The sequence below is a fragment of the Pelodiscus sinensis genome, chromosome 20 (assembly GCF_049634645.1).
Source record: "Pelodiscus sinensis isolate JC-2024 chromosome 20, ASM4963464v1, whole genome shotgun sequence".
Taxonomy (NCBI): Eukaryota; Metazoa; Chordata; order Testudines; family Trionychidae; genus Pelodiscus; species Pelodiscus sinensis.
In genome coordinates this window covers 12,465,189-12,493,111 of record NC_134730.1, presented here as the reverse complement: position 1 = coordinate 12,493,111, position 27,923 = coordinate 12,465,189, and the positions used below count along the sequence as shown (strand labels likewise).

The 27,923-nt window shown below is 46.1% G+C and overlaps 3 protein-coding genes across 9 annotated transcripts in view; 1 reads left to right on the top strand and 2 right to left on the bottom strand.

Annotated features, from left to right (window-relative positions):
- The first annotated feature begins 13 nt into the window (after nt 1-13).
- On the top strand, nt 14-27,892 carry ARMC7 (armadillo repeat containing 7). Of its 6 annotated transcripts, none has more exons than XR_012896815.1 (5): nt 14-141; nt 1,339-1,433; nt 1,605-1,748; nt 4,189-4,694; nt 27,755-27,879. XR_012896815.1 is itself a non-coding variant. In XM_075903699.1 (5 exons), the coding sequence occupies exons 2-4, from the start codon at nt 1,343-1,345 to the stop codon at nt 16,242-16,244; spliced, it is 390 nt and encodes a 129-aa protein (XP_075759814.1). In that variant the 5' UTR covers nt 14-141; nt 1,339-1,342; the 3' UTR covers nt 16,245-16,265; nt 27,755-27,892. The 6 variants fall into 6 exon arrangements, 4 of the variants coding, with proteins under 4 accessions (XP_075759814.1, XP_014435732.2, XP_075759813.1 ...); XR_012896814.1 differs by lacking the exon at nt 27,755-27,879 and adding an exon at nt 16,090-16,215; XM_075903699.1 differs by lacking the exon at nt 4,189-4,694 and adding an exon at nt 16,090-16,265 and having other exon boundaries at nt 27,755-27,892.
- NT5C (5', 3'-nucleotidase, cytosolic) lies at nt 6,199-20,734 on the bottom strand. The gene is made up of 5 exons (XM_006136414.3): nt 20,549-20,734; nt 8,861-8,961; nt 8,718-8,778; nt 6,639-6,753; nt 6,199-6,540 (listed from the first exon to the last, which is right to left on the bottom strand). Exons 1-5 carry the CDS (start codon nt 20,732-20,734, stop codon nt 6,305-6,307), a joined length of 699 nt encoding a protein of 232 aa, XP_006136476.1. The 3' UTR covers nt 6,199-6,304.
- The window catches only part of JPT1 (Jupiter microtubule associated homolog 1), a 33,849-nt gene continuing 28,562 nt past the window's right edge, over nt 22,637-27,923 (bottom strand). For both annotated transcript variants that reach the window (XM_025178164.2, XM_006136413.3), the window contains exon 5: nt 22,637-23,621. In XM_025178164.2, the coding sequence (XP_025033949.2) occupies nt 23,473-23,621 (149 nt within the window). In that variant the 3' untranslated portion in view covers nt 22,637-23,472. The remainder of the gene's footprint in view (nt 23,622-27,923) is intronic.

The following is a 27,923-nucleotide window of genomic DNA, read 5'->3' as shown; positions in this document are numbered from 1 at the left end:
TTCCGCTCTTCTTTCGAGTGGCCCCCCGACGTTCCGCCCCTCTCTCCCCGCGTGCGCAGGCGCGGGGAGGGGCTGGCGAGGCGCTGCGCGCGAGGCCAGAGGGAGGCTGGAGCGGCCCGGGACGGGACAGCGCTGGAGACGGTGCGAGCTTGGCGCTGGGTTGCAGAGCAGGGTCGCCCTGCAGCCCCGGGCGCGCGGTGCAGGGTGGCTACAGCTTGTGCTTTTCAGTGGGAGAGCTCGTGGTTTTGGTGCAGTTGTGGAATGGCTGGGTTTGGCAATAGTGCGCCGCGGCCCCTTGCAAGCCGCCCATTCACCAAAGGTGGCAATGATGGAAGCTACAGTGTAAAGTGAGCATTGGGGGTGCGTCTAGACTGACAAGCTTTTGCTGCAAAATCTTGCCAGCTGTCTACACTGGCCCCTTGAATTTGCACAAGAGCACGGACTTTGTAATGGATAAAATCAGTGCTTCTTGCACAAATTCTTCCACGCTCCTGCTCGGGAAAAAGCCCTCTTGTATAAGAATACTTGCGCAAGAGGAACAGTGTAGACAGGGAAGAACTGTTTTGCGCAAAAAAGCCCCGATGGCTAAAATGGCGATCGGGGCTTTCTTGCGCAAAATCACATCTTGAGTGGCCATGGATGCTTTTGCGCAAAAGCATCCTTGCCAAACTAGACGTGCTTTTGCGGAAATACTTTTAACGGAAAAGTTTTTCCGTTAAAAGTATTTCCGCAAAATCATGCCAGTCTAGACGTAGCCTGGGGGATTACCAGCGTAAAAGGGTTAAAAGACTACAGTAAAAACTCATGGCTAGCCTATGCTACAGGCTGTCCTAAGTCCAAGATACATTCCAAAAAACTAAACTTATAGCGAAACAACTTAAGCAATTCCTGGTGACTGACTTCCATTTGCACAAATTGGTTGTTGTTTTTTTGGGGAGGGGGAGGGTGCGTGACTTAAGAGCGGGGAATGGGAGGACTCTTAATGCATCAGTTCCTACAAGAGTCAATGACTTTAGTGTGGAACAGATATATGCTGGGGCGACTTATAGTGGAGACTGATGTAATGGAGCTGCAACAATGCTTGATGAAACATGGGACAATTGCCAATGATTCTCAGTGCAAATAAGATAAACCCAGTTGTAGTGAGCATGTTTCTGATTCAAACCTTGACAGGGCTGGTTATACTACCACTTTCAGTCCCCTCAGTGAATGTGAAGGGAGAGAAAAGAAAACCAATTGCCTAGTCTATACTTCTCAGAATGTTTTTATTAACCTTGCAGTGAAACTGAGGTCATACAGGACACTATTTTGAACAAAACTTAATTTTCCTCTCTTTAGCACCATGTCTCAAAAGCAGCAGGATCCACTGGACCTGGGGCGGCTTGAATACTTGCAAGCACTGGTCACAGAGTTCCAAGTAACAGAGTCTCCAGGTGAACTTATAAGCCTTTTTTTATTATTATTAAAGTATATTCCAAATGTCAGGATCATAGCTGGCTCATCAGTTATTGGGGGGGGGGGGGGAGAGAGGTTTTCTTCAGAAATGGGACAGCCCAGCCCACCTCAGCTGCCTCATTCTTCACCTAAATGCATATATATTGCAGAAGCCAAGGAGCAAGTACTGGCTAATCTAGCCAACTTCGCCTATGATCCCAAGAACTACGAATATCTCCGACAGCTTCAAGTCCTTGACCTGTTTCTCGATATGCTCACAGAGGACAATGAGACCCTCGTGGAGTTTGCAGTTGGTAAGGAGTAGCCTTAAAACTTTGTAAAATGAACAACAGTAGTTGAAAGCACTAGTTGGATTTTGATGGATCAGGGGATGTCAGCCTTGCTGCTTTGATTCTGTAGTCCAACTGAGCCAGTTGTAACTAGCTAATTGGGCGCCTAAGGCAAGACCGTCCTCAGCGAGGGCGGGGGTACTGATATGGCGCAAGGCATGAGCGAAGACCGCGTAGTAGCTGTCTTTTCTGTGCCGCCTCAGCCATGCACCCGAGGCAAGTGCCTCACTCACCTCGCCCTTGTTATGGCCCTGAATTGAACTTGGGGGAGAGGCTCAACTCCATGACAAACCATCTATGGCAGATGTTGCTCAAACTGCTTAATGCCCTCAGATACTACAGCGATGATAGGAGTATAAAAATCTATACAGAACAGCTGAAACAGGTGTGAGATCAGGATAGGAAAGCTTCCTAATTGTTAGGGTGGTTAAGCACTGGAATAAATTGCCTAGGGAGGGATCTCCCTCATTAGAGAGATTTAAGAGCAGTTGTGACAGACGTCTCTCAGGGATGATCTAGATCAGTATTTTCCCAATGGTGTTCCGCGGAACCCCGGGGTTCTGCAAAGTGAAAATAAGGGTTCCATGAGAAAATTCCATTACAATTATATTTTATGATTTAAAAAAAATTTAAGCATTTATGAATTTTATTGAAAACAATTTTCATTTGTGTTTGCCACGATAAGTGTCCTTGTGTAATGTCATTACGCTGTGCACACAGTCAGACAGTGGTGTGATCGCCTGTTATATACCACCGTAAATACCCATACTCACTCATTCTCAATGTGTTTTGTTTTTAAATATGTGCAATTAAACTAAATGTTGATCTCATGAACTTGTTTAGCATTTTTTTATTATCCTAACTTATTTGTGGTCTACTTTTTCAGCTCCATATATAAAAGATTGTTATTAGGGGTTCTGTAAAATTCTTTCGAGTTTAAAAGGGTACCATGGCCAAATAAAACTGGGAAACATTGATCTAGATGGTGCTTGCTCCTGCTAGGAAGACAGAGGGACTGGACTTGACCTCTCAAGGTCCCTTCCAGTTCTAGTATTCAATAGGACTTGAGGTGAATTATTTCATATTAAGGCAACATTCCCCTTCACTCTACTAACATGCTGCAGTGCTGAAAATTAAACTGTGTAAGATTAGATAAATCTCTAAATAGTGAAACACAAAGTGTAGCTTAATGAGAGTTTTTAACCCACGTCCTTATTGTAATGAGACAACTATTGAGAACAACTAAGATTTTGCCAGAGAACAGAATCAGTACTCTTTATTATGGTGGTTGTTGACCATTAATCCTAAAATAACTTGTTCTAAAGAATATGAGGCTTCCATTCAAGTGAGTTAGAGTGAATTTAATACAACTGGAGAGCTAGCCATGCCAAAATCAGATCCTGAATGGGTTAGCAGGGTTAAATGATGTGATGGTTAAACTTCCACTGACAGAACGGCACTGGGGGTGTTATTGATTAAAATGTTGCTACTGTGGCTGCACTCTAAGTGCCAAGTTTTGTTGGCATAGAATACATATTAGTATTTACACAAGCGATAGAAATCATATTTACAATATCTTAATGCATATTAATAAGGCCATGCTACTTCTGATAACCTCTTGTAATTGAGTCTTGCTAGAACCCTTGTGCGGTACAGAACGTATATCTAGGAATCGCTCACTCTTCACTGCATTGTAGCCACCTTGGAGGTGAAAATAGGCAGCTCCTGAACAGAAAACCAAGTCTTCTAATCCTACTCTTAAAAAAAACTTACTAAAGGATTTTTAAGTGACCCGTCTGTTTGTTTCATCTCCTGTGAAAGGTGTTACCTCCAACAGTATAGCACCCCCTCATGTCACATAGAGGAATGAGCACTTTGGTTAAAAAAAAAATCACTTTGAGGAAGGAAGAACAGATTTTTGAGAATAAAATGATCCAGGAGCAGGAGAGTCCCAATTTCCCAACCACTACAAAAATATTCTGGGCAGTTGATTGTGTGTGAGGAAAAGGGTCTCAGTGAAGTGTAAAGCCTTATTTTGTTTCTGATATTGTATGTACTTTGTACACCAGTAAGAAGCAGCATTACATTGGGTGGTACTCACACCTCCACTTGCAGTCTGTGTATATATACACTTGCCCTTAATCTACACGAGAATCCTGTTAGGAAATAACAAGTAGGCTGTTTTTGTGTTTTAAAGAGAACAACCTGGGCCCTGTCACAGACTAGTTTGAACTAACTTAATTCCTGACTGGCCCTGCTTAGTTATTTTGGCTCTAGTTACTGTGTAGACAAGCCCCAAGAAAGAGCTGAGGATCCTGGTTGTAGCAGTGCCACTTATACCTCAACAGGGAGTTAGATAGGTGATAGTAAGAGGGTGCCACAATCCCTCTCTTTTCTATTTCAGGTGGCCTTTGCAACCTTTGTCTGGATAAGACAAACAAGGACTATATCTTGGCGGCAGATGGGGTGGCACCTGTAATAAACTGCTTATCCAGCTCAAATGAGGAAACAGTGATGTCAGCAGTCACTACTTTGATGTACTTGACCATGCCACAGTCTCGCCAGCAGACCACAGCACTCCCGGTCGTAGAGTGCATGCTACGTTTCTCCCTCTCAGCTAACAGGAGGCTAAGCAACCTGGCAAAGGTCTTCCTTGAGGATTACTGCTCTCCTGAGCAGGTGGAGGAGGCCAGGAACCTGAGCAAACATACCGCTGTAGGGATCCCTCTCCCGAAGGACTGACGTGCAGAGCAGAGGGAGGAGCTTGACTCTTCAATTGAATGAGAAGAGATATTCCTGGCTCCATCTTTAGTGGCCCCCCTCCACCTGCAGGCTAGGTCAAGAAGCTGGTGAAACCAGTTGAAAGGAGAAAGACATTCCTAAAATTCTGCCTCCATTTGAAAGGCCCAGGTAAGGAGCCAGGACATGGGTCCAGAAGGCAGGATTGACAGCTACGCTATAACAATACAAAAATTATGGGTGATAAAAATCAGGCCAAATAATCATTTCTGATGCTGCCCTTCTTAGTGTGATTGTCAAGTAGCTTAAACCCAACACAATTCTTTTGCATCACCTTCACCCTAGCTGCAACTATTGCTTCCTGTCTTCTCAGGGACTATATCTTTGAAATAAGTTTAAAACATATGGTTTTTATTTCTCGGTAGGAGAAAACACACCACTTTCTCCCTGCAATTTGCAATGTGGTCACATATCTCAGGACAAAGTAGGAGCCAGCATCCTCATACCACAGGCACCTGGTCAGCTAATTATGATACAGGGCTGTTAAATATCAGTAGGAATAATGTATTCCACCACAACATGGTGGAAAAGATGAAGATTAATATTTAGAAGAGAATACTAACATTACAGCTCAGTGGGACAACCCATGTTGTAGTAGCTTTTGTAAAACTTAAGATATTAACTTAAAAAAATTCAGAGTTAAGTATAAACAATTCTGAATCAGATATTCATTATCTACAGCAGTGGGTTTTAAATTATGGGTCGCAACCGAGTACTGGGTGGTGGAATGTCAGGCACTGGGTCTCATTGCTCAGGGCGATCAGGTGACCAGTGGGGGGTATGAAGACAGCTCCCTGCTGTCCTGGCACTGCAGACTGCACTGCATCCCAGAAGTGACCAGCAAAAGGCCCAGTTCCTTGGTGGGGAGGGGGAAGCACACAGCACTCCGCATGCTGTCCCTGTTCTGAGCACTAGCTCCCGTTGGCTGGGAACCTGCTGCTGGCTGCTTCTGAGGTGCAGCATAGTCTGCGGTGCCAGGAGAAACAGGAAGCTGCCTTACCACCACCACCGACTGGGAGTCGTTCAAGATAAACCCCTCCTACTCCAGCCCTCACCTCCCTCCCCAAAGCCAGATCCCCCTTCTACACCCCAAAGATATTATCCTCAGCCCTGCCCCAAAGATCTTATCCTCAGCCCTGCCCCACAGCGTACACTCTAGTCAAATTATGTTGGGTCATGGGCATCAACAATTTTCTTCAAGTGGATTATGAGAAAAATTTTGCAAACCACTGGTCTACAGCATCTGAAGCCCAAGTCTTCTCAGCTCACATTACTACAGAGAATCAGGAAGTGAAAAAATCTTCTTTCATTATGAACCAACCAGGGTAAAAAGGGAAAGGGTGCTGAACAGCCAATCTGGCTTAATATGTGAAATTATCAGAACTGTGGAAAACAAGATTTCCTTTCCTAACATGACCTCATCGCTCATACTTACAGCTTCAGGTCCTGCAAGAGTGAATGAGACAGGGTACAGTGTTTTCATAGAGTTTCATAACCCTGCTTCCTCTTTCTAATTTCTTCACCCTCTCCTCCCTTTCTGACAACCCCAAACTTGATATCCAGCATTATAAACAGTTGCTTGTCTCGTCATGTTTCTCCCTCAAAACATCATGAATGACTCTTCAAACATTCAGTAGTTTAATTGCACCAACATTGCAGAGATGATACAAATCTTAAACTAAGCTTCGTATCATTGGCCTTTAAAACCCCACCTACCCAGGTCAGTTCTCTTCTTTTAAAAGGGGGTTTCGTTGCCAGTTCCCAATTTGGCTGCCTCCATTGGCAATGAGACTAGCACAGCATTCTTTTCCTGCCTTACTTCTGCGTTTACTTTCCACTATCCCCCTCCAGTCATCGGCCCACGACTGCAGCCGCCTACGTGGTGGCTGAAGCTCTAGGTGCTTGTTATGGCAGCAAGTGAACAAGATGTGCTCCCAGCTCGGCTTAGGCTCCGCACCTGAGAAGAGCCAGAATGGAAAGCTGAGGTTAGTTGGTCTTTCCTCTGAACAACAGTAAATCATCTGCTGTGAAATCTCCACCTTGAACTTCCCAAACCTTGAATGGTCTCTTTATCATCAAACAGCAGGTCAGCTGATACAACTGTTTTATCTCTGGTCAGAATCAGTCGCTCCACAAACTTAGGACCCAGATGTTTTTCCACCCAGTGGTACTGTGAGGAGAGGAAGAAGAGCATTAGACGAATTGTACTTAGCAGCAAGTCTGACTACTCCTAGTGCTGTGATCTCATGCTGCAGGCCCACATCTCTCCTAGGAGCGTTATGAACCCTGCAATTGGGCCGTTGTCCTGGACACTGAAAGGACTATTGTGAACTGTACTTTCAGGGCCCTTCGCTCGTCCCTGCACTATGTACCTAAACCATGTCAAAGCTGAGAGCTGCCCTGTCTGCCTGCCAGGAGCCCCCAGACAGTGCCCAATTTGTTAGTACTATTCAAACATTTAGGGCCTCAATCTCCTCTCTTACCTTACTGTAAGACAAAACCAGCAGTGTAGTCCATGCAGTTACACTTGTGTAAAGCAACCTGAGAGGAAAGTCAACCTATGGAATATACTAGGCCCTTTATTATTTAACCCCAAAGTACATGATTATCCCCTCTCTCCCTACATTTCTGCCTGGCACTGATCTCTTGATTTAGTCAAGATTTTCTCAGAGGAGCCTCCAGCATGCAATGCAGTGCATCAGACCCCTCCATACTTGCCTCTGGAGTATGCAGTGGCTTCTACTTGATTCTATTGCATCCGTTCTTTTACCTCCTCCATTCCTCCTATGCCAGGCCTGCACAACTCAGAAAGTGGCGAGGGACATATTACTCCAAAGAAAACAGCTGCAGGCCACAAGTAGGGTTGCCAGATGCTCTCCCAAAATATACTGAACACACAGGCTAAAAATCTTTTTTTTTGGGGGGGGGGGGGGGAGGGAGAACCCACGTGTGTCGGGCATACCAAAAAAACCCCACACTGCCCAGCTTCAGCACGCAACCACAGATTTTGTTGAAAAAATTCACACACAAGGGAAAGACTCCCAGTCACACACAAAGAGAAGAAATATCTCATGGCGCAAAATTTGTTCCCTCTGATACAAGTTATAATATCAACGGGGCATAAATTTTTACTAGCCGGCGAGCTGTGATAGGGTGGGGCTGCCTCGTGGCGGCGAGGGCAACCTGCCCCGCATTCCAACAGCGCTGAACCCCCGTGCTGCATGGGGAGCATGGTGTTCTGACAGCAGTCTGCGCCGCGTAAGCGGCCACCCAGCCAAGCAGCGTGCAGGGGGTCCAAGTCCTGGGCCAGAAGCAGGGGGGAGCTGCAAACGGGCGTAGGGCAGAGCCAGACGTCGGGGACAGGCGCTGGCACAAGAGAGCGCCACATTCAAAAGGGGAGTAGAGGAGAGTGGAAAAGAGGAGGGAGGAAATATTATTTCCGAAAGTCGTGGGCCGCACAGTGAGCCCCTTCGGGCCGCATGTTGGGCGGGCCTGTCCTATGCCATTTCTTGCTACTGTGGTACGAGCTACTGAAAGTTGTTGTTGGTTTGTCCGGTTTGGTTTTTAAGTGTTTTATATTCTGGCTTTCATTGTGTAGGACTCAGATGTCTTGCAAAAGGCATGGCACTGTGTGGCCTAGGCAGACTACTGCTCCTGGCCTTTTATATCACTTCTCAATCTGAACAGCTGCCACTCAGAGTATTGGTGTGCTGGTTCCTGCCGACTTCACAGGCTTTGCTCACAGTGACACGGTACTTGGGCACACACTCAGGGTACATCTATACAGCATGGCTATTTCAAAAGCTACCCCTCGTCTACACAAGCTGCCCGTTATTTTGAAATACACTTTGAAAAAATGAGTGCGCTATTTCGCCATCCCGGTAAACCTCATTGCACAAGGGTTAAGAGATGGCTCAAAATAGTGTGTTATTTCGAAATCTGGTGCTGTGTAGATGCATCAAATTTCAAAATAACTATTTTGAAACAGATTCGAAATAAGATATGCAATTTGTGCTACGCAAATTGTGTATCTTATTTTGAGTTTAGGGTGCTGTCTAGACGCACCCTAATAATTGAAACTGGCAAGATTCAGCAATAGCATCCTTAAAACAGAAGTGAGGGGAAATCTCTAACCTTCTCTAAGATGCAGTGCTCATACTTCAGTAGGGGAGTTGTGCAGATAAAAACATCAGTGCTTTAAAAAAAAATCAGCCTTGATTAGTAGATGTCAGAAACATAGATAATAGAAAAAAGCAGTTGTACTTTAGTGTCCTTACTCCAGCATATGGATCATTTCCTTCATGGCTTCAATGGCTCCTGGAATTGGCTCCAGCCCCAGAAAGAAGCCAGGTGACTCATAGATATTAGCTACTTTAGCCTGGAAAGAGATATGAGGAATATTAGCAATTTTTTAAATTGGAGTTTTGTGCACAATAGCTATTGAAAGTATTCAACATCAGAAGGACCTGTTTTGCCCACATTTCAGGGAGGGAGGCCAAGTGGCTGAGATAATTGTAAATGGGTTACTTAGTCTCACCTACTGGTGCCTGGACAAATCCAGCCCAGGCAGGTAATGGCTGGAAATAATTACCATCTGGTGACCTTTGTGAAATGAATTGTTAGATTTCATTCCAGTTCTCAGTAGACATATCTGCCTGGTTACAAAAACAAATCAATGGGCCACAACACACAGACACATACCACACCATGATAACTAGCACTCTCAGCAGAAGGGCCAAAGTCAGACTGGGGGACAGACTCAGTTATCCTCACATTTTACAGTGGATCCTGCCAGACCATGACTGAATATACTGGTGGCATATTTGTTGTGTTGCTCTCAATGCTTTTGAGTGTGTGCTGTCCAGGGCCTCAAGCAACAAGACTGAAATATCTATGAGCAGATTCTGGTGTCGGTATGACAGTTTCCCCATGGTGATATCAGTGCAAATTCTATTTTAAGATGTTGTAGTGGCAAAATGACTAAAGCAAGGGAATTCAAAGTTTGGATAATATCAGAGGGGTTGCTGTGTTAGTCTGTAACTTGAAAATCAAAGAGAGGTCCCATGGCACCTTAGAGACTAAACAAAATAGATAGAATCATGAGCTTTTTTTTGGGGGGGGGGGGGTCCACGAACGCTCATGATCCTATATATTTTAGTTAGTCTCTAAGGGTATGTCTACACTACAAAGTTAATTCGAACTAACAAATTAGTTAGTTCGAATTAACTTTTATAGGCGCTATACTAGCGATCCGCTAGTTCGAACTTAATTCGAACCAGCGGAGCGCTTAATTCGAACTAGGTAAACCTCATTCCACGAGGACTAACGCCTAGTTCGAATTAAGGGCTGTGTAGCCACTTAATTCGAACTAGTGGGAGGCTAGCCCTCCCCAGCTTTCCCTGGTGGCCACTCTGGGCACCACCAGGGAAACTCTTCTGCCCCCCTCCCGGCCCTGGGGCCCTTAAAGGGGCATGGGCTGGTTACGGTGCCCGTGCCAGGTGCAAGCCTGCCAGCACCCAGCCAGCAGACCCTGCACCTGGCACGGCTCGAGCCAGGCACCCGCTGCCACCCAGCCCTCCACCTCTTCCTGGGACCAGGCTGGCGGCTCCCGGGAGCCTGCCCGGGTCCGCAAGAGGCGGGCGCCCGCCTGGTCTAGTGCGGACATCGTGGACCTCATCCACGACCTCCGCACTAGGCACAGGAAAGTGGCCGTCTAGGGCAGGATAGCTGCCAGCCTGGCCACCCAGGAGCAGGTTTGCATGAAAATCAAGGTGGTCCACTGAGACCCCCGACCCTGGGCCCTGAGCTTAGAATGGCCGTACTGGGTCAGACCAAAGGTCCATCTAGCCCAGTAGCCTGTCTGCCAACAGCGGCCAACACTAGGTACCCTGGAGGGGATGGACCGAAGACAATGACCAAGCCATTTGTCTCGTGCCATCCATCTCCAGCCTTCCACAAACAGAGGCCAGGGACACCATTTCTACCCCCTGACTAATACCACTCCATGGACCCAACCTCCATGACTTTCTCTCACTTCTCTTTAAACTCTGTTCTAGTTCTAGCCTTCACAGCCTCCTACAGCAAGGAGTTCCACAGGTTGACTATTGGCTTTGTGAAGAAGAACTTTCTGTTGTTAGTTTGAAGCCTGCTACCCATTCATTTCATTTGGTGTCCTCTAGTCCTTCTATTATGGGATCTAATGAAGAACTTTTCTTTATGCACCCTCTCCACACCACTCATGTTTTTATAGACCTCTATCATATCCCCCCTCAGTCTCCTCTTTTCTAAGCTGAAACGTCCCAGTCTCTTTAGCCTCTCCTTCATATGGGACCTGTTCCAAATCCCTGATCATTTTAGTTGCCCTCCCCTCTCCCACCCTCTCTCTGCCCCTCTCCCACCTCCTTTTCCCAGTCTCCCCCAGTTTTGTTCAATAAAGAGAGTTTCTATTTTTGAACACACCTGTCCTTTATTTTGTACATCAGGAAGGGGGCTAGGGAGGGGTAAGTGGAAGGAGGTGAGGGAGGAATGGGGTACGAGCCCCCGATGGGGAGGACTGGGCTGGCTCTGCAGGCTCCTCGGAGTGGAAGCTCTCCTGAAGCCCCTTGATTGCTCCCCCCTCCGGATAGCAGCCTGCGGCAAGTGTAGCCAGGCTGATGGCCGAGTGCTGTGATGTGTTGAGTGTGGGCACTCAGGGCACTCCAAGCCAGGACTGCTTTGCAAGAGGGGAACCCCTGAGAACTGTCTGTCCGGGGTGGGGGTCGGGACCCTTTAAGCACAGCCCTCGGCTAGCCTGAGACAGCAGCTCCACGCTCTAAGTCCTAATCTGATGCCCTGCCAGCACTGCTTCCGGCCATCCTTAACCTTGGTTCAGGGTCCACTCAGTGTGGACATGCTAGTTCAAATTAGTAAAACGCTAATTCGAACCAGTTTTTAAGTCTAGATGCGCTAATTTGAATTAGCTGAGACATACCCTCAGATGCCACAGGACCACTCATTGTTTTTAAAGTTTCAATAGTTACTCATTCTGTGAGGCACTGCGTAGTCAGCTTGAACACTAGGGAATTATTGTCTCTAAAAAGTACAGCAATAAAATGCGGGTGTTGCAAGCAGTCCTGTGAAATTCAGTGCTAGTGACTAGGGTCCCACAGAACAAGTTCACAGCAGTGAGAGCAACTGCACGAGCTTTGCCAACCTTACCCTGCTTGGCCCTGACAATAAAGGTGCCATTTAAAGCCAATTGTGGGTTTAGTGAAGGTCCACCTATTCACTGGACAGGCCCACGGCCAGTCACCACCTCACCTGGAACAAACTGACTGGTTTGGATTTGAAAGGCAGCATAGAGATGGCAGGCCTTTCCGAAACGGGGATGAGAGACAATGCTTCCTGCTGAACACAGGCTTGTTGCTGAGAGCTTGTTTCATATACCTGTAGCCAAGGGCCTGATTTTAGAGGTTAAAAGGGACCAGGCAGAACAATGTTGAGTGTGATTTTAATATAATGGAACCTCCTCCTGTGACTAGCTGCTACAAACACATTTCAGTAAAAACCAGTTACTAACCTTTCGTAACCGTTGCTCTTTGTGATGTGCTGTTCGTGTCCATTCCAGTGAAGGTGTGCACATCAAACTTTTCCCTAGCAGCTTCTGTAGGGTCAGCCAGGGAGTGGCTCCAGTACATGGCACTATATATATATATATATATCTCACCATGCTGACCCACCCCTCCCTCAATTCCTTCTTGCCAGCTAGGGAGGATATTGGAATGGACGTGACTGACCCTCCTCGAGGAACAGTTATGACACCTTAGTGCCGTTTTTCTTCCTCAAGTGCTTGTCCATGTCAATTCTAATAAAGGTGACTCCCAAGCTGAATCCCAGGAGGCAGAGTCAGTTAGCCACTGATTATAGGATGGCCCTGCCTACTGCATCATCATCTCAAGCCTAACAGTCAATGGCATAATGGACCATGAACATGTGAATCGAAGAGCAGGTAGCTGCCCTGCAAATGTCCTAGATTGGAACCAAGCCACCACCTTCCTTTCCTCAGCCATTGCCGCAAAGTCTATGCAAGGACACCCTGCTGACTGGCTAGCCACCGGTGGAGTCATCCCACAGCATAAATTTCCTCCCAAAAATATCGAGGTGCTGTGCCTCTTTGGTGCCAGAGCTGGCCGGCCCCACTGCTCCTGCTAGTTCACAGTAGAAACCAAGGAACATGAAAGGGGATGGGATGTAATACTTTCTGTCCACATGTCTGGCCACTGGGGGAATGGAAGCCAGTGTTTGCCAAATTCTGAGATTTCTACCATCTTTATGAAGGGCAGGGCTACCCCGAAAGACCCTTCTGGGGCCAGAATATCCATCATCGGGCCCTCAACCTCAGCCACTTCTTGCACCTGAATGCCCATATTATGGGCTATTCTGAGAAGTTCATGGAACGCTCTATGATCTATTGGGGGTGGTCCTGAAATGGATGCCCCTTGACAATTTAGGGTGACATGTCCCTAACATTACTGACCTAGAAGTCATGGCAGGCCTTCCCTGAGCTTGGTGGTATGCCCAGGGGGTCCAAAATGGCCACCGAGGAGAAGGAAGCCATTGTGGATGCCACTGCATCTGGTGATCCACTGTAGGGTGAGAATGTTCTTCTGGCTGCCCAGGAGCAGGTGGACTCACCCTTAGATAATGACGACATTGAGGGTGAAGACCATGGTGGGGCGGATGAATCCTGCACAGGGGTCTGGTATTGAGAGGAAGGCAAACAAGAACGGTGCTGGGGAAACTTGGTGAGGACCCATATGCACTCAGAGACCTTGATCTCTGACTAGGGATGTTAAAATGCATTCATTTTGGTAAACATTTAATTGCTGAATTTTTCAGAGGATACATGCTTACACACAGCAGCTCCCACCTGCCCCTCTGGCTCATTGGTTAACCATTTACACATGTACACTGTCACATCCCTATCTCTGACAGGCAAAATGGCAGTACCAGCAATTGGTGCCATGATCCCTACCCCAAGGAGGACCGGTACCATGGCCTCGGTGCCGGGGGTTCGGTAGGGGCTGGAGGCGGTGAGAGTCCCTCACCAGTACATCATATGGCTCCTGGAACAGCATCAAGGAGCAGGCTTCCTGTGATGGTGCAGCACTAGCATAGTGCAAGCTCCATACTGGGAAGCCATGCCAACCATCTGGTGACTTGGGCATGGTGCTGGTCAGGTAAAGGTGAATGCTTAATCATCAGACTGTGATGAGGGCACCTCGGCACTGCAGGCTTCGATGCCGTGTGGCCACTGCTGCAGTGCCACCATCTCAGGTCTCTGGCCACCTCAAATGTATCAGATGTAAATGGCTCTAACATGTCTGCCACTTTGTGATCTGTGGGGGAGCGCCCAGTGCTGGGCTCATCAGCACTTGTGGTACTGGAGCTGGCGGTGCCATCACCCTCTGCCTCAAGGTTCCACAAACTGAGGGGAACTTGGCAGACCGAAGAGGGGATCACGCTCTATTAGTCTCTTTATGCCCCTCAGCACTGGGGAGTTAGATCGGTGCTGAGGCAGAGGGTCCCGTTGTGGTACCAGTGATCTGTGGTGCCAAAGCTCTTTAGCAGCTTCTTCAGGTGGTGCTGTGTCCCGTACCGATGCAGGAGCACAGCGCACCAACAAACTGGGTCCCAGTGGATCCAGTACCATCAGCCTAAGTACCACTTCCATCAGTAGCTGCTGCAAACAACAATCCTCCTTTTTTGTGTGTGGCTTGAAGGATTTGCAGACCTTAAAATGGTCTATTTGGTGAGCTTCCCCCAGAATATGTAGACAGGAGTCGTGGGGGTCACTATTAGGCATAGGCTTATGGCAGGAACCACAAGCTTTGCAGCTTTGGGCCTGTGCATAGCACACCGCCCAAGGCAGGTGATAGCCGTTATCTACCACCTCAACTACTCTAACAATTAACACTAAAGTGAAAACAATAGCTACGAACAATAAATACAAACTCAGCTAGGGAATGGCGCACTTGTAGAGCAAGCGAGCAATGTTCCAGCACCGTTGTGGACAATAAGAAAAAAAACTCAGGGAGGGCTGGGTCAGCAGGATCATATGGCACCATATACTAGCGTCACTCCAGGGGGCTCCCTGGCTGACCCTACAGAAGCTACTAGGAAAAAGTTTCCGATGTCCATGCATGCAATGCGCACACACCTTCATCAGAACCGAGGTGAACAAGCACTTGATGAACACATGACATTTTGGGGTCTTTAATCCTCATTGCCCTGTGAGATAATACATCTATCTTTATTACAGATTAAAAAATGGAGGTTAAAAGCACTAATCAGTAGTCACTGCGAGAAGGGATATTACATTTTGTTTAATTAATTGACTAGTCAATGGATTTTCCATCGACTAGCTGATTAGTCAATGGGGGAGCTACAGTGGGGTTAGCTCCCAGGCCATGAGCTAACGCTGCTGCAACTATGCCTTTTAAACATAGTAAGAGCCTGTTGGCTCACGCTGGGTCTCTCCTGCTGCACTGTAGCCTTTTAAATGTACATTTAAAAAACAGAGGTGCAGCAGGGGGGACCCAGCATGAGCCAGGAATCAGCTCTCCCTGGTCCCCCTCCCCCACTGAGCTTCTGATTTTTAAATGTATTAAAAGCCAAGTTTAAAAAGCAGAGGTGCAGTGTCTGGGACTGGGTGCGAGCTGGGAATCAGCTGATTCCTGGCTCACACCTGCTCCCCACTACCCTCCCCTACTGCCTACAGAGATGGTGCTGGGGGAACCAACTTTTAAGCTGTCTCCCTGCAGCAACGGCTCCTGATTCCTCCCCTCCCGTCTGTAACAGAGGCAGCAAGTGGGAGGAAGTGGCTAGTCGACTATCCAACAAGATTTGCTTATCGGATAGTCAACTAGTTGATTACATCCCTAACTGCGAGTAGAACTGGCTCTGTCCGGTGAGCTCCTTGTTCCCAGTCTCATGCATTGCTGAGACCCTGCTGCCTCTTGTAAGTGACAGGGCTGGCTTTTCTTGTCTGTTTCTGGAAGTAAATGAGGGAAAGAATCATCATTGTGCTCTAGGCTGGTGCTCCCCTGGAGAACACCCAGGTCAGAGCCAGCTCCAGCAGCCAAAGGACAAAGGGCTATTCTGGAACATAGGGAAGGTAGGGAGGGAATGTAAAGGACAGTTTGAGATGAACCTGTGAGCCTGGTGATTCTGCTCCCCAGACCACTGAGGGCAAGTTCCAGCAGCCCTCACTTGCATAGAGGGACTAGACTGGCCCCCTCGGCCCCTAATATGGGAGGCACAAGCTGCCTTTCCCTCTGTCCCAGGGCCAACTCTGGGCACAGAGATGAGCCTGCTTGTACAAATATGAGTTTATCTGCTACTCCGTGTTCTCCTTCCCCTGCCATAATCAGGACACTCCACAACTGACAGTTTTCCGGGGAGGGGGTGTGTGGAATCTGCTGCATATGCCTCAGCTATCAGAGCAAGAGACATTGTTTTCCTGCAGTTGCCCGAGCTGTACTGACGTGTGGAGGAAGAGGAATCATATGTGGCAAAGACAGTCTGCGGTTGATAGAAAACAGACTTTTCAAAAGAACAGAGGACCTACACCCAAGCATGATCGTAAGCCAGGAAAAAGTTCCCTTTCAGAGAATCCCTTAAGGGAGCAAAGGTGCAGAAAAGGTGAGAGTTAATACTGCTATATGTCAGGGTTTGCTGTACAGTTCAGAGGCACCGTTGTTCCCTACTGAGAGGATACACCACTTGAGGTTTTACTGGCATGGCTGGGGTCCTGCCCTCCACACAGCTAGTTGTGCTGTTCCTCCTCCTTTAAAAACACAGCAAACAAGAAAAAGTGTCATCCATGCACCTTTCAGTGGGAAATGCCTAGATTGGTCAGAGACCTGCATCAATACCACTTGGAGGGTTGCAGTGCTGGTTGCAGCAGAAAGCTACTCATATTGGGGAGGTGAAAGGTTAACTGATAAGTGTCACCCTTAACTCACCACCACTCCTCACCCTCTCATTAGCAGTCATCACAACAGCCTACAGGATTGAACGGACTGTGGGGACTAAACTCACACTCACACTTCAGGTGTGTCTACATAGGAGCTAGGGGCATAATTTCCAGCTCCAGGAGACATACAGGCACTAGCCCCGATCAAGCCACTGTTCTAAAAATAGTGTCTGTGGCAGCATGAGAGTTGGAATGGGCTAGCTGCCCCAAGTACATACCTAGGGTTTTAGGCAGGTTTGTGCTGCAAGGAGCTAGCCTGTCATGCCACTCGCGCTATCGAAGCTGAAGGGCTAGTCCACGCAGACTCACTCCGCAGCAGTAGCTCAGCTCCTCAGATTAGGTCTGGCAGCTCCTCCATTACCAACTTTTAGTGAGTGGTATTGCAACCTGTGCATCATGTCACAACACCCTTGTGTTTGGGGGCCTTCAACAAACTGATCCTCCCCCCCTTCTGTGGGTGGCCCTGGCTTCTCCAAGCTGTGGTTTGTTGGGACATTATTTTGTTTCATATAATAAAATCTCAGAGTTACAAACACCAGAGTGACAACACTACCTTAAAAACAAAGGCTGTAGTCATAATTTTGCATAAATATACTGTAGCATATATAGGAATACTAAACTATGGTTATAATACTTCTAACTAACCAACTGTTTAGTAAGTGATTAATATATATGACTGATACAAGTAAGTATAGTTATATTCGTATATATATGTATGTTTACCATGCCCATGTCTTACTTCAGTTTCAAGTGGTTTGATATTTTTATGATCACGGGGTTTTTTGTTTTCTCTTTTTTTTGGGTCTGTGTGGTGTTTCATAACAGTTACTTTATTCCTTATACTGAAAGGGTCCAATTATGGCAGTGTTAATAGCTACTTCCATTCCTTTCTTTAGCCTATATTGTATGTTTGCTTTGTGGTTTGTCTATGCATGTAGCAACACATTCGAAGTAGGGCTATGACTGTTATAGCGTGGATTACCATGAGGAATATACTGAGTGTTCTCATTTTTGGATGTTAGGTTACATCTTCTAGATTAGCCCACCAGCGTGTTTCAACTTCTCTTTGGACACTTTCTACTTCTTCTATTTGTTGTTGGATAAGTTGGGCTGTGGGCATCAAAGCTTCCTTGGCTTTGGCTACCAAATCATGTATGTCTAACTTTCATTGATTCACTGGAGGGAAAAGTTGAATTAACAAAATTGTTCAAGTGTGCAGGAGAAGTAATTGTGTAAGTGACTGTTAACACTGCTTGTTGGCCAAAACGCATAGGTTCCTATTTGGATTGTTCCCATAACCGGGACACAGAATGCTGCATTCCTTGCAGGACAATTGTGGCTTGAAATTGAGAAGTGGGAGTAACCCAATGCACATACCATGTCTTGTATTTGAACCACTTCGACGACTAATTGTTTCTGTACCAATTGAGCCCAGCCTTTCTTTGTGTTAATAGCAATTGTAGCATAGCACTCACATAGCCACCATCCTTTATGTTTTATGCAGCAAGCTTGATTAATTTCCAAGCCAGTTTAAGTTACCAAACGCACTGTGGAGTAATGCTGTAGGAATGTATCATTTACCAAAGTGCCCACACTGTTTGCATGGTATATTTTGACTGGCTTTTGTGTCCATTTTAGAACGGTCATCATGAGGTACATAGTTTTACTGACCTCGTAGTCCAGTTTTGGAACTTTGTCAAATTTGGCAGAGTGCAGAAGCTTTGGAGCAATATGATGTACTCCTTGCCTCTGTATCTGTTTTAGGATAGCTGTGCAGTCTAGTATACTCATGGCCAATTTTGTAACTGCACTTGCAGTAGCCTGTCCTTAATTATTTCAATTACTCAGTCCCCATAGGCCACACAAGCAATTGCTAATGAAATATTATTCTGGAGGCTGTTGATAATTGACAAAATGGTAGCATTTAGGTGGGTGAATCCTTGAGCAATGAGGTGCATGTTATCAATTGTGACTGCATGTGGGCTTATGTTTTAGGCCTTCATCTTACAACATAGACTAGCAACGCTGACAATACCACTTAACTTACTAGAAGAAAAATGTTTGCCCCCAAAAGCATCTGGATACTAGGATCAGATACACTCAATAAACTATTTTCATTTCAATTGGGTTAGGGATGTTAAAAATTATTAATAGGATAATCATGTAACCATTAAAAACCATAGCAATTATACACACTGCAGGCTCTGCTTAGCTGGGAGCTGGCTAAGTGTAACTGATACCATTAGCCAACAAGTATCAGCTTATTGATTAACTGGTTAATCGGTTATACTCTAACATCCCTAGTTAGGATCCTATTTACTTAGTGTAGGGGACAATAAAAGGTTCCAAAAAGTTTCTAGTATAAAACAGCTGTTAACTACAAGCAAGTGAATAGCCTGATCCCATTAACGAGAAGTCCTGTGGCTCCTTAAAGACTAACTGGTTTATTTGTGTATAAGCTTTTGTGAGAAAAAAAACACTTCATCAGACATGTGTAAATAATTATGTTAATCTTTAAGGTGTCACAGGACTCCCCATTTTTGGAGATACAGACTAACAACACAGCTCTGAGACTGATCACATTAGTCAGCCTATGAAAATCAGGTGGAGATTGAGTGTTCTGAGTACCAGTTCTGGTGCCAGAGAAGAGGAACATGAATAATAGTCTTTTAGCTGCAAGTTACAGGCATGGGTAGTTTTCTAGACTATTTGGGACTTTAAAAGCAGAAGCTGTGGATTTCTCAAGGAAGGCATCCGCAGTCCCTTTACTATCTGTAGAGCACATTAAATACTCTGTAAAAAAAACAAAGCCTCAAATCCATCTGCATTTTATTTTTGTTTTTGTTGTGTTTACTTAAAAATACCCAAACCGACTACACTCTCATTCAATATCAGATATTAGGGGCTCATCTACACTGGGGAGTTATTTCAAAACAACTCTTATTTCAAAATAACAAAATGAGCATTCACACTACCAAGCCTGTTGTTTTGAAATAATGGTCTTATTATTTCAAAATAATAATTCCTACTTTTGAAGAAGAATGAACTTATTTCAAAATAGAGGACTGTGTAGCACTTTAAAGACTAACAAGATGGTTTAGTCCTGTTTTTTGTTTCAGCTACACCAGACTAACACGGCTACATTTCTATCATTATTTCAAAATAGTTATTTGGGGAGTTAGTCTAAGAGACTCCATCAAAGGCAACAATTCATTCTGTTGGAAGTGGAGAGCTGGGTTCATTTGCAGCTTTGATAGCTTCCTGTAACTGCTCTGTGCACTGCAGTTCTCTCACCTGGGAAACAGGTGCTGTAATAGCCCCATTCCATGTCTCTTTGCCTGGCTCTTAACCTTTGTAGAGTGCTCAGAGATGCTTGGATGGAAAATTTTACTGCCACTGCTGTATAACAAGAACAGGTCTTTGGAGCAGATAAATGAACACGAGGATGCCCCTGTGTTTCAGAGTTTCAGCTGGACTATGTTTACTGCCTGTGTTTGTTTAAATAAGGAGCCTCCCTTTCTCTGAAAGGAGTTGGGGACAGAGTGTTCACTGTGAGCCGATCAGGATACAGCTGAAAGTTAACAATGGTGGCATTCAACAACCTTCTGTACTATCCCGAAGAAAAGTGGTGGCTCCCATTTTGCCCTACCAGTATTCCAGGGACAGTACATTTCTCTCCACTGAAGAAGACGAGAGAGTGAGCATTTTCAGCAAGGAGCAGCTGCTCCATTCTGAATGACATTTCATTCCTTGGTTTGCTCTCAAGCCGATCCGGTGAGAGCAGACCGCCCCCTCGCTGTGCGACACACCTGCCTGCTCAGCACGTGTGCCCAACCAGGGCACGCTGCCCCCAGCCCACCATGCAATGCTGGACAGGCTAACTGGGGCATCGCCTTTGCCCACGTGCTATGTCAGGGGGCGCTTCTACCCTGTTCCGCCAGCCCCTCACCTCCAGGTCCTCCCGCAGGCAGCGATATTGCTCCAGGACGGAGAAGCCCCGCCGATCCGCCAGCTCCACGTGCGCTTCCCCGGGGTAGCGGGCGAGGAAGGCCCGCAGCACTGCGCCCTCGAAGTCAGCCAGCACCCCGTCCATGTCCACCAGCACTCGGAGCCGGGGCGCGGTGGCTGCAGCCATGTCACCCAGCGCCGGTGATGCGGCAGCAGCCTCCTTAGAGAGCCCCCAACGGCTTAGTCAATAAGACCGGGCGGACTTGGCGCCTGGCAAGCCCCGCAGGGGTCTCAGCGCTCGTGGGGCGCGGGAAAGCCCGGGGGCGGGGCGCGCAGCGGAGGGCCGGCCAGGCGGGGGATTCAGCATGGAGGCTGAGCAGCGAGGGGGAAACACGCCATTTCCGCTCCGGCCGAGCCAGTGCCAAAGCTCGGACGGGAGCGGCTGCTCACTTCCCCCAATGCCAAGCCCGTCCCGCTGGGAGGGGAGCGGTGCTGCCGGCTGGGGCAATGGAGGTAGCGGATTTGGCCGGAAGAGCGTACCCAGCCTGTCCTGCTGCTCTTGAAGAGCAGCCAGGCGCCTGCAGGGAGCGGGACGGTAGCTGTAGTCCGGTTCAGGGCGGAGCTCTGAGGCCTCCTCCCAGTTTTGTTTGGCTAATAGGAGTGGACTACAGCTCGGCTTGAGCAAGCTGCACTGGTAGGGGGAAGGGATTCAGTTCAAGTCTTTGCCCTTCCACAACACTTGCTGAGTCAAATGAAGGCACGCTTAGATTTTTTTTTTTAAACACCAGTTCTGGTGGTGCTCATGCTGGGTGATACACATGCCCCTGGTAATGGAAGAGCAAGCTTGAGCTAAATGTGAGTGACAAAAAAACTGTTACAAAGACAAAATGTTAGAACCAAGTATTTAAAGTTTTTCCCTGCCCCCTTTGAAAACTAAATGTTAGCACTAAAGAGGAAAAAATAGCAATAAACCAAGTCATAGTATGTCTGCTTCTGGAACACCTGTGGGTAGTTGGCAAAGGCTTCACGCTGTAGAAGATTGACGCTGCAGCATCAATCTGGTGTTCGATTTAGCAAGTCTAGTGAAGATGAGCTAAATAGAACTCAGAGGGTGCCTCCCCCTCACCAGTATCAGTACTGCTGCTCCTTATAGAGAGTAAGGGAAGCTGCTGTCAACTTGCTGTTACCAGCATAGTGGGAAACTAGATTTAAGATACACAGCTGAGTGGAGTACTATTAATTAGTCCTGTAGCACCTTATATAGGCTAACAGATGTATTGGAGCATAAGCTTTCGTGGGCAAAGAGGCATCTGACAAAGTGGGTCTTTGCCCACGAAAGCTTATGCTCTAATACATCTGTTAGTCTATAAGGTGCCACATGACTCCTTGTTGCTTTTGCAGATCCAGCCTATCATGGCTACCCCTCTCGTACTTGCCACCATATCTGGAGTTGCACATCTTATTCCACCTTTCACTGTAGTGTAGGTCAAGCCTTAGTTCCCCTCCCCCGAGACAGCAAAATAGCATGAAGTATTAGCCAATAGCCTCATTGCCACAAGCGGTCCTTTGACTAAGATCTTAGTCCCATTCTCCAAGAATTAGACATCCAGTTATTTTAAAAAGGAAGCCATCATGCTTCATATGAGCTAGCCCTGGCTGACAGCACAGAGTAGGTGGAGCACTACTCTGATCTCATGATACTTCTACTGTTTCTAACTCAGCTCCTGTGTGATGTTTCTTGATTTACAAGTCCTCATGTCCAGAGCTCCCTGTAAGATGGGCACTTTTGCAGCCACTCAGGAGAGTCCAGTGCTGTCCAGCTGATTAGTAGAGCACCCACAACTAGCTTTGTGTTTCTACTTGTGCATTGAGGCATGTTGAATGTGCACCACATTAAACATTTGTTCTGCACCTGGATGGCAAAGATCCAAGGGAACATTGCTCATGTCTTTTTACACACCTAGATTAATTAAGCTATTGTGATGAGGGATATTTCCTTTGAAATGCTTCAAAGTATACTGTACCAGCAATAGATAGAGACAAGATATATAAAAAAAAAGGGACATTGAAATAAAACCCACACAGGAAACACTGCTTCAAAACTTCTATATTATTTACTTTTAAGCAACAGTCCAGCTTTGTGAAGTTACAACACACATTTTAAAAGGATAAGATTTTCACCTCATGGTCAAGCACCAGCATGATCATGCACAGCATTGAGTCATTATAATAAAATGCCCCTGTAATTTTTATTTGAATAGCCACTCTTGTATGATCTACTCCTCGTTCCACCTTTACTGAATTAAAGTTTTGCTATACACCTAAATCCACCTCTCAATATTAGGACAGGCATCTCAGCCCTACATATGGCACATGCCCCATTTCATAATGGTCCAACTCTAAGATACCCCTTATTAAAGGCAGCATGGCATACATTAGCATCATACTTCTGTATTGTTCTATATGGCACAGTAGGGCTTGAGACATTTACCACAGGGAAATCAACCAACAGTTGTGTGGTAAAGGGGATTACTCTTATTGTTTGCCTCCTGTTCAATCAGAATCCTAAACCCTTGTAAAGCTGACTAAGAGGTTCTTTTAAAAAAAGAAGTCTCAGTACAAAAACCCTCTAAGCACATTTAGAACCAATCTAGTCTTCTTTGAAACACATTACTATCCGTCCACAATTTCCCTCATGTTTACTACTAGAAAAAAAAACAAACAAAAAAAACCCATGTCACTTCCAGTAGATCCTGGGCAGACAAAACAGTGGGGGGAAAAAAAAAAAAACTTCTTTAAAAAATGGCAGTACATAAAGTGCTTCTTTTTAATGAAAGGAATTAGATGTACAGTCAGGCTCAAGTTGTGCAGTTCACAAGCGGGGGGGAAGAAACAGACACGAGTTCAAAACAGAAAGGAACAGGTTTAACCAAGGACTAAGCTGGACTTTCCACCAGGTGGATTTCTCCTGGATGGTGCAGGTACTGGTGCTACTGGGCTAGGAACAGGTGCAGCTGGCAGGGTTTTTTCGTCACTCTGGCCTGGAGCAGCTTCTACATCAGCCTCAATGTTTTCTAGAAGATAAAAAAAAAAAGTTTGATAAGGAAAAGGAGACAGCCAGAGACATGGGTGGTGGGTGAAAGCTCAGGTGAGGAAGTCAAGCCTGAGGCTCTGCCCCATCCACATCCTCCCCCCCAATGGGGTCAAGCCCACCTCACACCGCAGCTGACTGCCCCCAGACACAGCAGGGGGCATGTCCCAACCCTCCAAGGAGCCTGGCTGCCACATCACTGCCCCAGCCCTCCCAGGCAGCTGGTGGAGAGCATAGGCAGCTCTGAGGAAAACAATACTTTCCCTTGCCTATTAGTGGAGACTTCCATTTTAGGTACCTCCCGCATCCACATTCCAAGAGGATGCAGCCGTGAACATCTTCACTTGGCTCTAGTCATTTGGGGCCAACTTAGTTCAATTGCCAGAAGAGCAGCACTTGCAAGCAATTCAAGGCAAGTACTCACAATTAGTATGGCCATGCATATTTACGTTTGCACCTTCAATTTGAAGTGGATTCCATCATATGCAGGGTTTATAGTTTGGTTCAATGCATCTCAGCACCCCAGCTACACAAATTGTTCCAGTTCTAGCACTCATCATGCAAGTTATGTATCAAACCTGCTAGTGGCTCCTAGTGAAACATCTCAATAGGTGTTAAATAGCCACTACAATGCAAGTCTGAACCCAAGTTCTGCAATTAAGAGTTTTACATACTACATTCACATTGTAATACACAAGCTAAACAGAATCTACACTGAGTGAGATAATATGCCTAATCCCCTTCCTAAACCTCTGTGGTTTGTTTATAAGCCCTCCAATAGGTCCACATTAAAATATGGGCTTCCCTGAAGTTTACATCTTTTAAAGAGTGCACCATTTCATCCAATTCTATTCTGGTTAAAAGGACCCCCCAAAAAAGAACAAACATACCCCACCCACACACAGGAATTCCACATGTGTAGCCCATTTGTTAAATGTTTGCCAGGGCATCAACTTGTTAGAGGAAACCTCCCCCCCCCCCCAAGTAACAAGAGCAGCCTGGCTAAACTTTTTTATAGTGGGCTGCAGTACTCCTTGGGAGAAGCCGGACGCACCCTTCCTGCATACCATTGCCTTTAGAAAAAGGGAAGGTGTGAAAAGGGGAAAATAGCCTCAGACTCTCCCACCTGTCACCTTGGTATGAGAACTGCAGGGCTTACCTGGTCGCATGAAACCTGCACAGTTTCGGCCCAACCCCTGGGACACAGACCCCCACTTGGTGACCGTTGGCCCATATATGGTAATATGCAAGTGTGGGAAAGTGATGTGCGGACTTGGGGATAAATACCCATCACACAGTTCGCTCGAGGGGGTCTTCGCAACACACGTACCACCGTGTGTGCACCTTCCCGTATACTCCAAAGCACTGCCGGCCTGATCAACCGACCAGCCACCTCCCCCGACTCTCTGGCATAACCAAGGCCTTCGCAACGGAACCGATATCTTTGAAATGTTCCATGTGCTGTGTAAGTTGGTATGTATGATTTTATTTTCTTGTTGTACAAGCTTAGTGTTGTAGTTGTTTTTGGTAGTACATAGAGTTTGTAGTTATCACTGGTAATTAATGTAACTGGATATCGTTAGAATAGAGACTATTCCCCTTACCGTTCCCATCCTTATATTTGACACGTTTAACTAAAAATCATAGAATATAATAGATACTGTAAATTCATTAACACCATTTATTAAAAATCTTAGAATAAATACTATAAATTCATCACTGTCAAATATCTTTAGTTTACTAAAATGGTCCACCTGGTTCTGTCCTTCCCCCATTGGGTATGCATCATCAGACCTGTGGCTCTCGCAACACAACTATTAAGTTTTCTATTCATTAGAGTCAATTATCCAGCTTTGTCCATTCACATTTCTGGAAAGAGGAGTTTTAATTAAATGAATCTCCAGTCAGGGAGGGATGTAACTATATTGGTTTCTGCTGCAGCTGGGAACAGTTTCCATCTGTCCCAGGACAGCAGTCCCTCTGCTTTTTTAGGACAATCCAGGTAGTTAATCTACAATATGCTCTCACAAAATAGGACACACACAGATGTCACATGTTCACTCAATTCAGTATATACATGCAATGAAGTTCAGGGAAAAGCTAACTGAAAATGCACCCTCTTTCCCCCCCACATTCTCTGCTATTCAGAAGTCTAGTCTTGATTGCTTATGTTTTTCAATTTTTTTTGAAAGCATGAAGAGGCTTGTAGGATTTGCTGTAACTAAGTGGAACAGATTGAACTTGTGCTGCAATAAACAGCAGTGACAGAAAAGAAACCCCACTCCTTTGACTTGTCAAGTCTTGTTTTGAAAGATTCCTGTAGGATAAGACTTCTTATTCAGGTCTACAGACTAAATGCAAGATGCATTATCAGCAAATTTTAGTTACAAAACACATTTTTAGCAAATCACCTATAGGAGATGTAAGGAAAACATTCTTATGCTGATGCATCAAAAAGTATATAAAACCCCAATGATCCAGCAGAGAGTTTAAACTTCTCATATGGTAATCTCTTCAGTAATCTACAATACATAATTAGAAACTGGCTGGATAAATGGACCCTACATGTCTACACTTCATCTCTCACTCACTTATTCTGCAAATGCAGACACCTGAAATTGCAAATGAAGTGGGGATTTAAATATCCCGCGCTTCATTTTAAAATAGCGCCATAACGTAATTATGAAAATGAAGCACAGGATATTTAAATCCACTTCATTTGCAATTTTGGGTGTCTGCATTTGCATTGAGAGAGAGAGGGAGGAATGAAATATAGACATATCCAGAGTCCTTCAGAATTACAGATTGCATCCATATTCCTTTAAAGCAACAGAAGCTTGAAACAGTTTAGAAAATTATTTCAGACCAGTGAATGGAAACATGAACAACACTGGGCATGGAACATTTGTCTGCATGAGTGGTGGAACATTTCACATGACAGGCATGAGAAGAGACATTCTGAGATGCTAGGCTTGCTCAGTGACAGTGCTGTGCAGTTCTGACCATGCTCTACTGGGTATCCATAAAGACATGGGGGAGGGGCACAGAGAGAAAGGGGCACAGATTTATCAGGGTTCATGAGGAATTTCAGTCAGAGGTGCCTGCCTTCCTAGTATTTGTGCTATTGCTTTGGAAGAACAAGTACCTCTACAATTCCTGCTAGTGGCATTAGAGTTAAGTGTGACTGGTTTGCCTGTCTTCACAACTTTTGTGACTGGCCAGAACAACTTAGCAGTCATGTTTCCTTGTCTCAATCCTGGCGCTGATGCAATTTAATCAAAACACTTTCCCGTAATATTATGTCATGAAAACCAACTCCATTTCACTTGTCCATATCATTGAGAAGTGGGTTGACGGACTATCCAGTGCAGCTGGAAGTTACTCTTCCAGTAGGCATAGGTTCTGCTGCTTATTTTCAGAAGAACGGGTCCTGCACAAAAAGGGGTTTTTGCACAAGAAGGAGCAGCGTAGACAGCTCCTTCTTGCACAAAAGCCCCTTCCGCAAAAATGGCAGCTCATAAGATATGCAAAGGAAGCATGGCAATATGCATATCTTCTTGTGCAACGATGCGCAGTGTAGACGTAGCCCTAGGGTTTCAATTACAAGCAGAGCTACAGTAACATGAATATTAATTTGCACCAGTCACATTTACTACTAGGAATGGTGTTGACAAAACAGAACATTCCTTCCTAGAAGTCTTGAAAAAAGAGGTTACTTACCTCATAACTGTAGTTCGAGATGTGTTGCTCATGTCCATTCTGATTAGATGTACGCGCACCATGTGCATGGATTCCGGAGCTTTTTTCCCTTAGCGGTATCCATAGGGCCAGCAGGGAGCCCCCTGGAATGGCGCTGGTATACTGGTGCACATATACCCCTGTTGGCCCCTCCACCCCCTCAGTTCCTTCTTGCCAGCTCCTTCCGACACAGGGAGGCAGGTGGAATGCAGAATGGACATGAGCAACACATCTCGAAGAACTACAGTTATGAGGTAAGTAACCTCTTCGAGTGCTTGCTCATGTCCATTCTGATTAGGTGAATCCCTAGCCGTGTCGCCGCCCCCTCCCCCGAGGTGGAGTCGGATGGTAACTAACTACCTAATTATCTTTCTGCAGATCTCAGAACTGCCCTCCCAACGGCAGCATCCTCCCTGGCCAGTTGCGTAATCGCATAATGCTCCGCAAAGGTATGTGCCGACGACCATGTTGCTGCCCTGCAGATTTCCAAGATCGGCACAAGAGCTAGGAACGCTGCCGACATCGCCTGGGCTCTTGTGGAATGAGC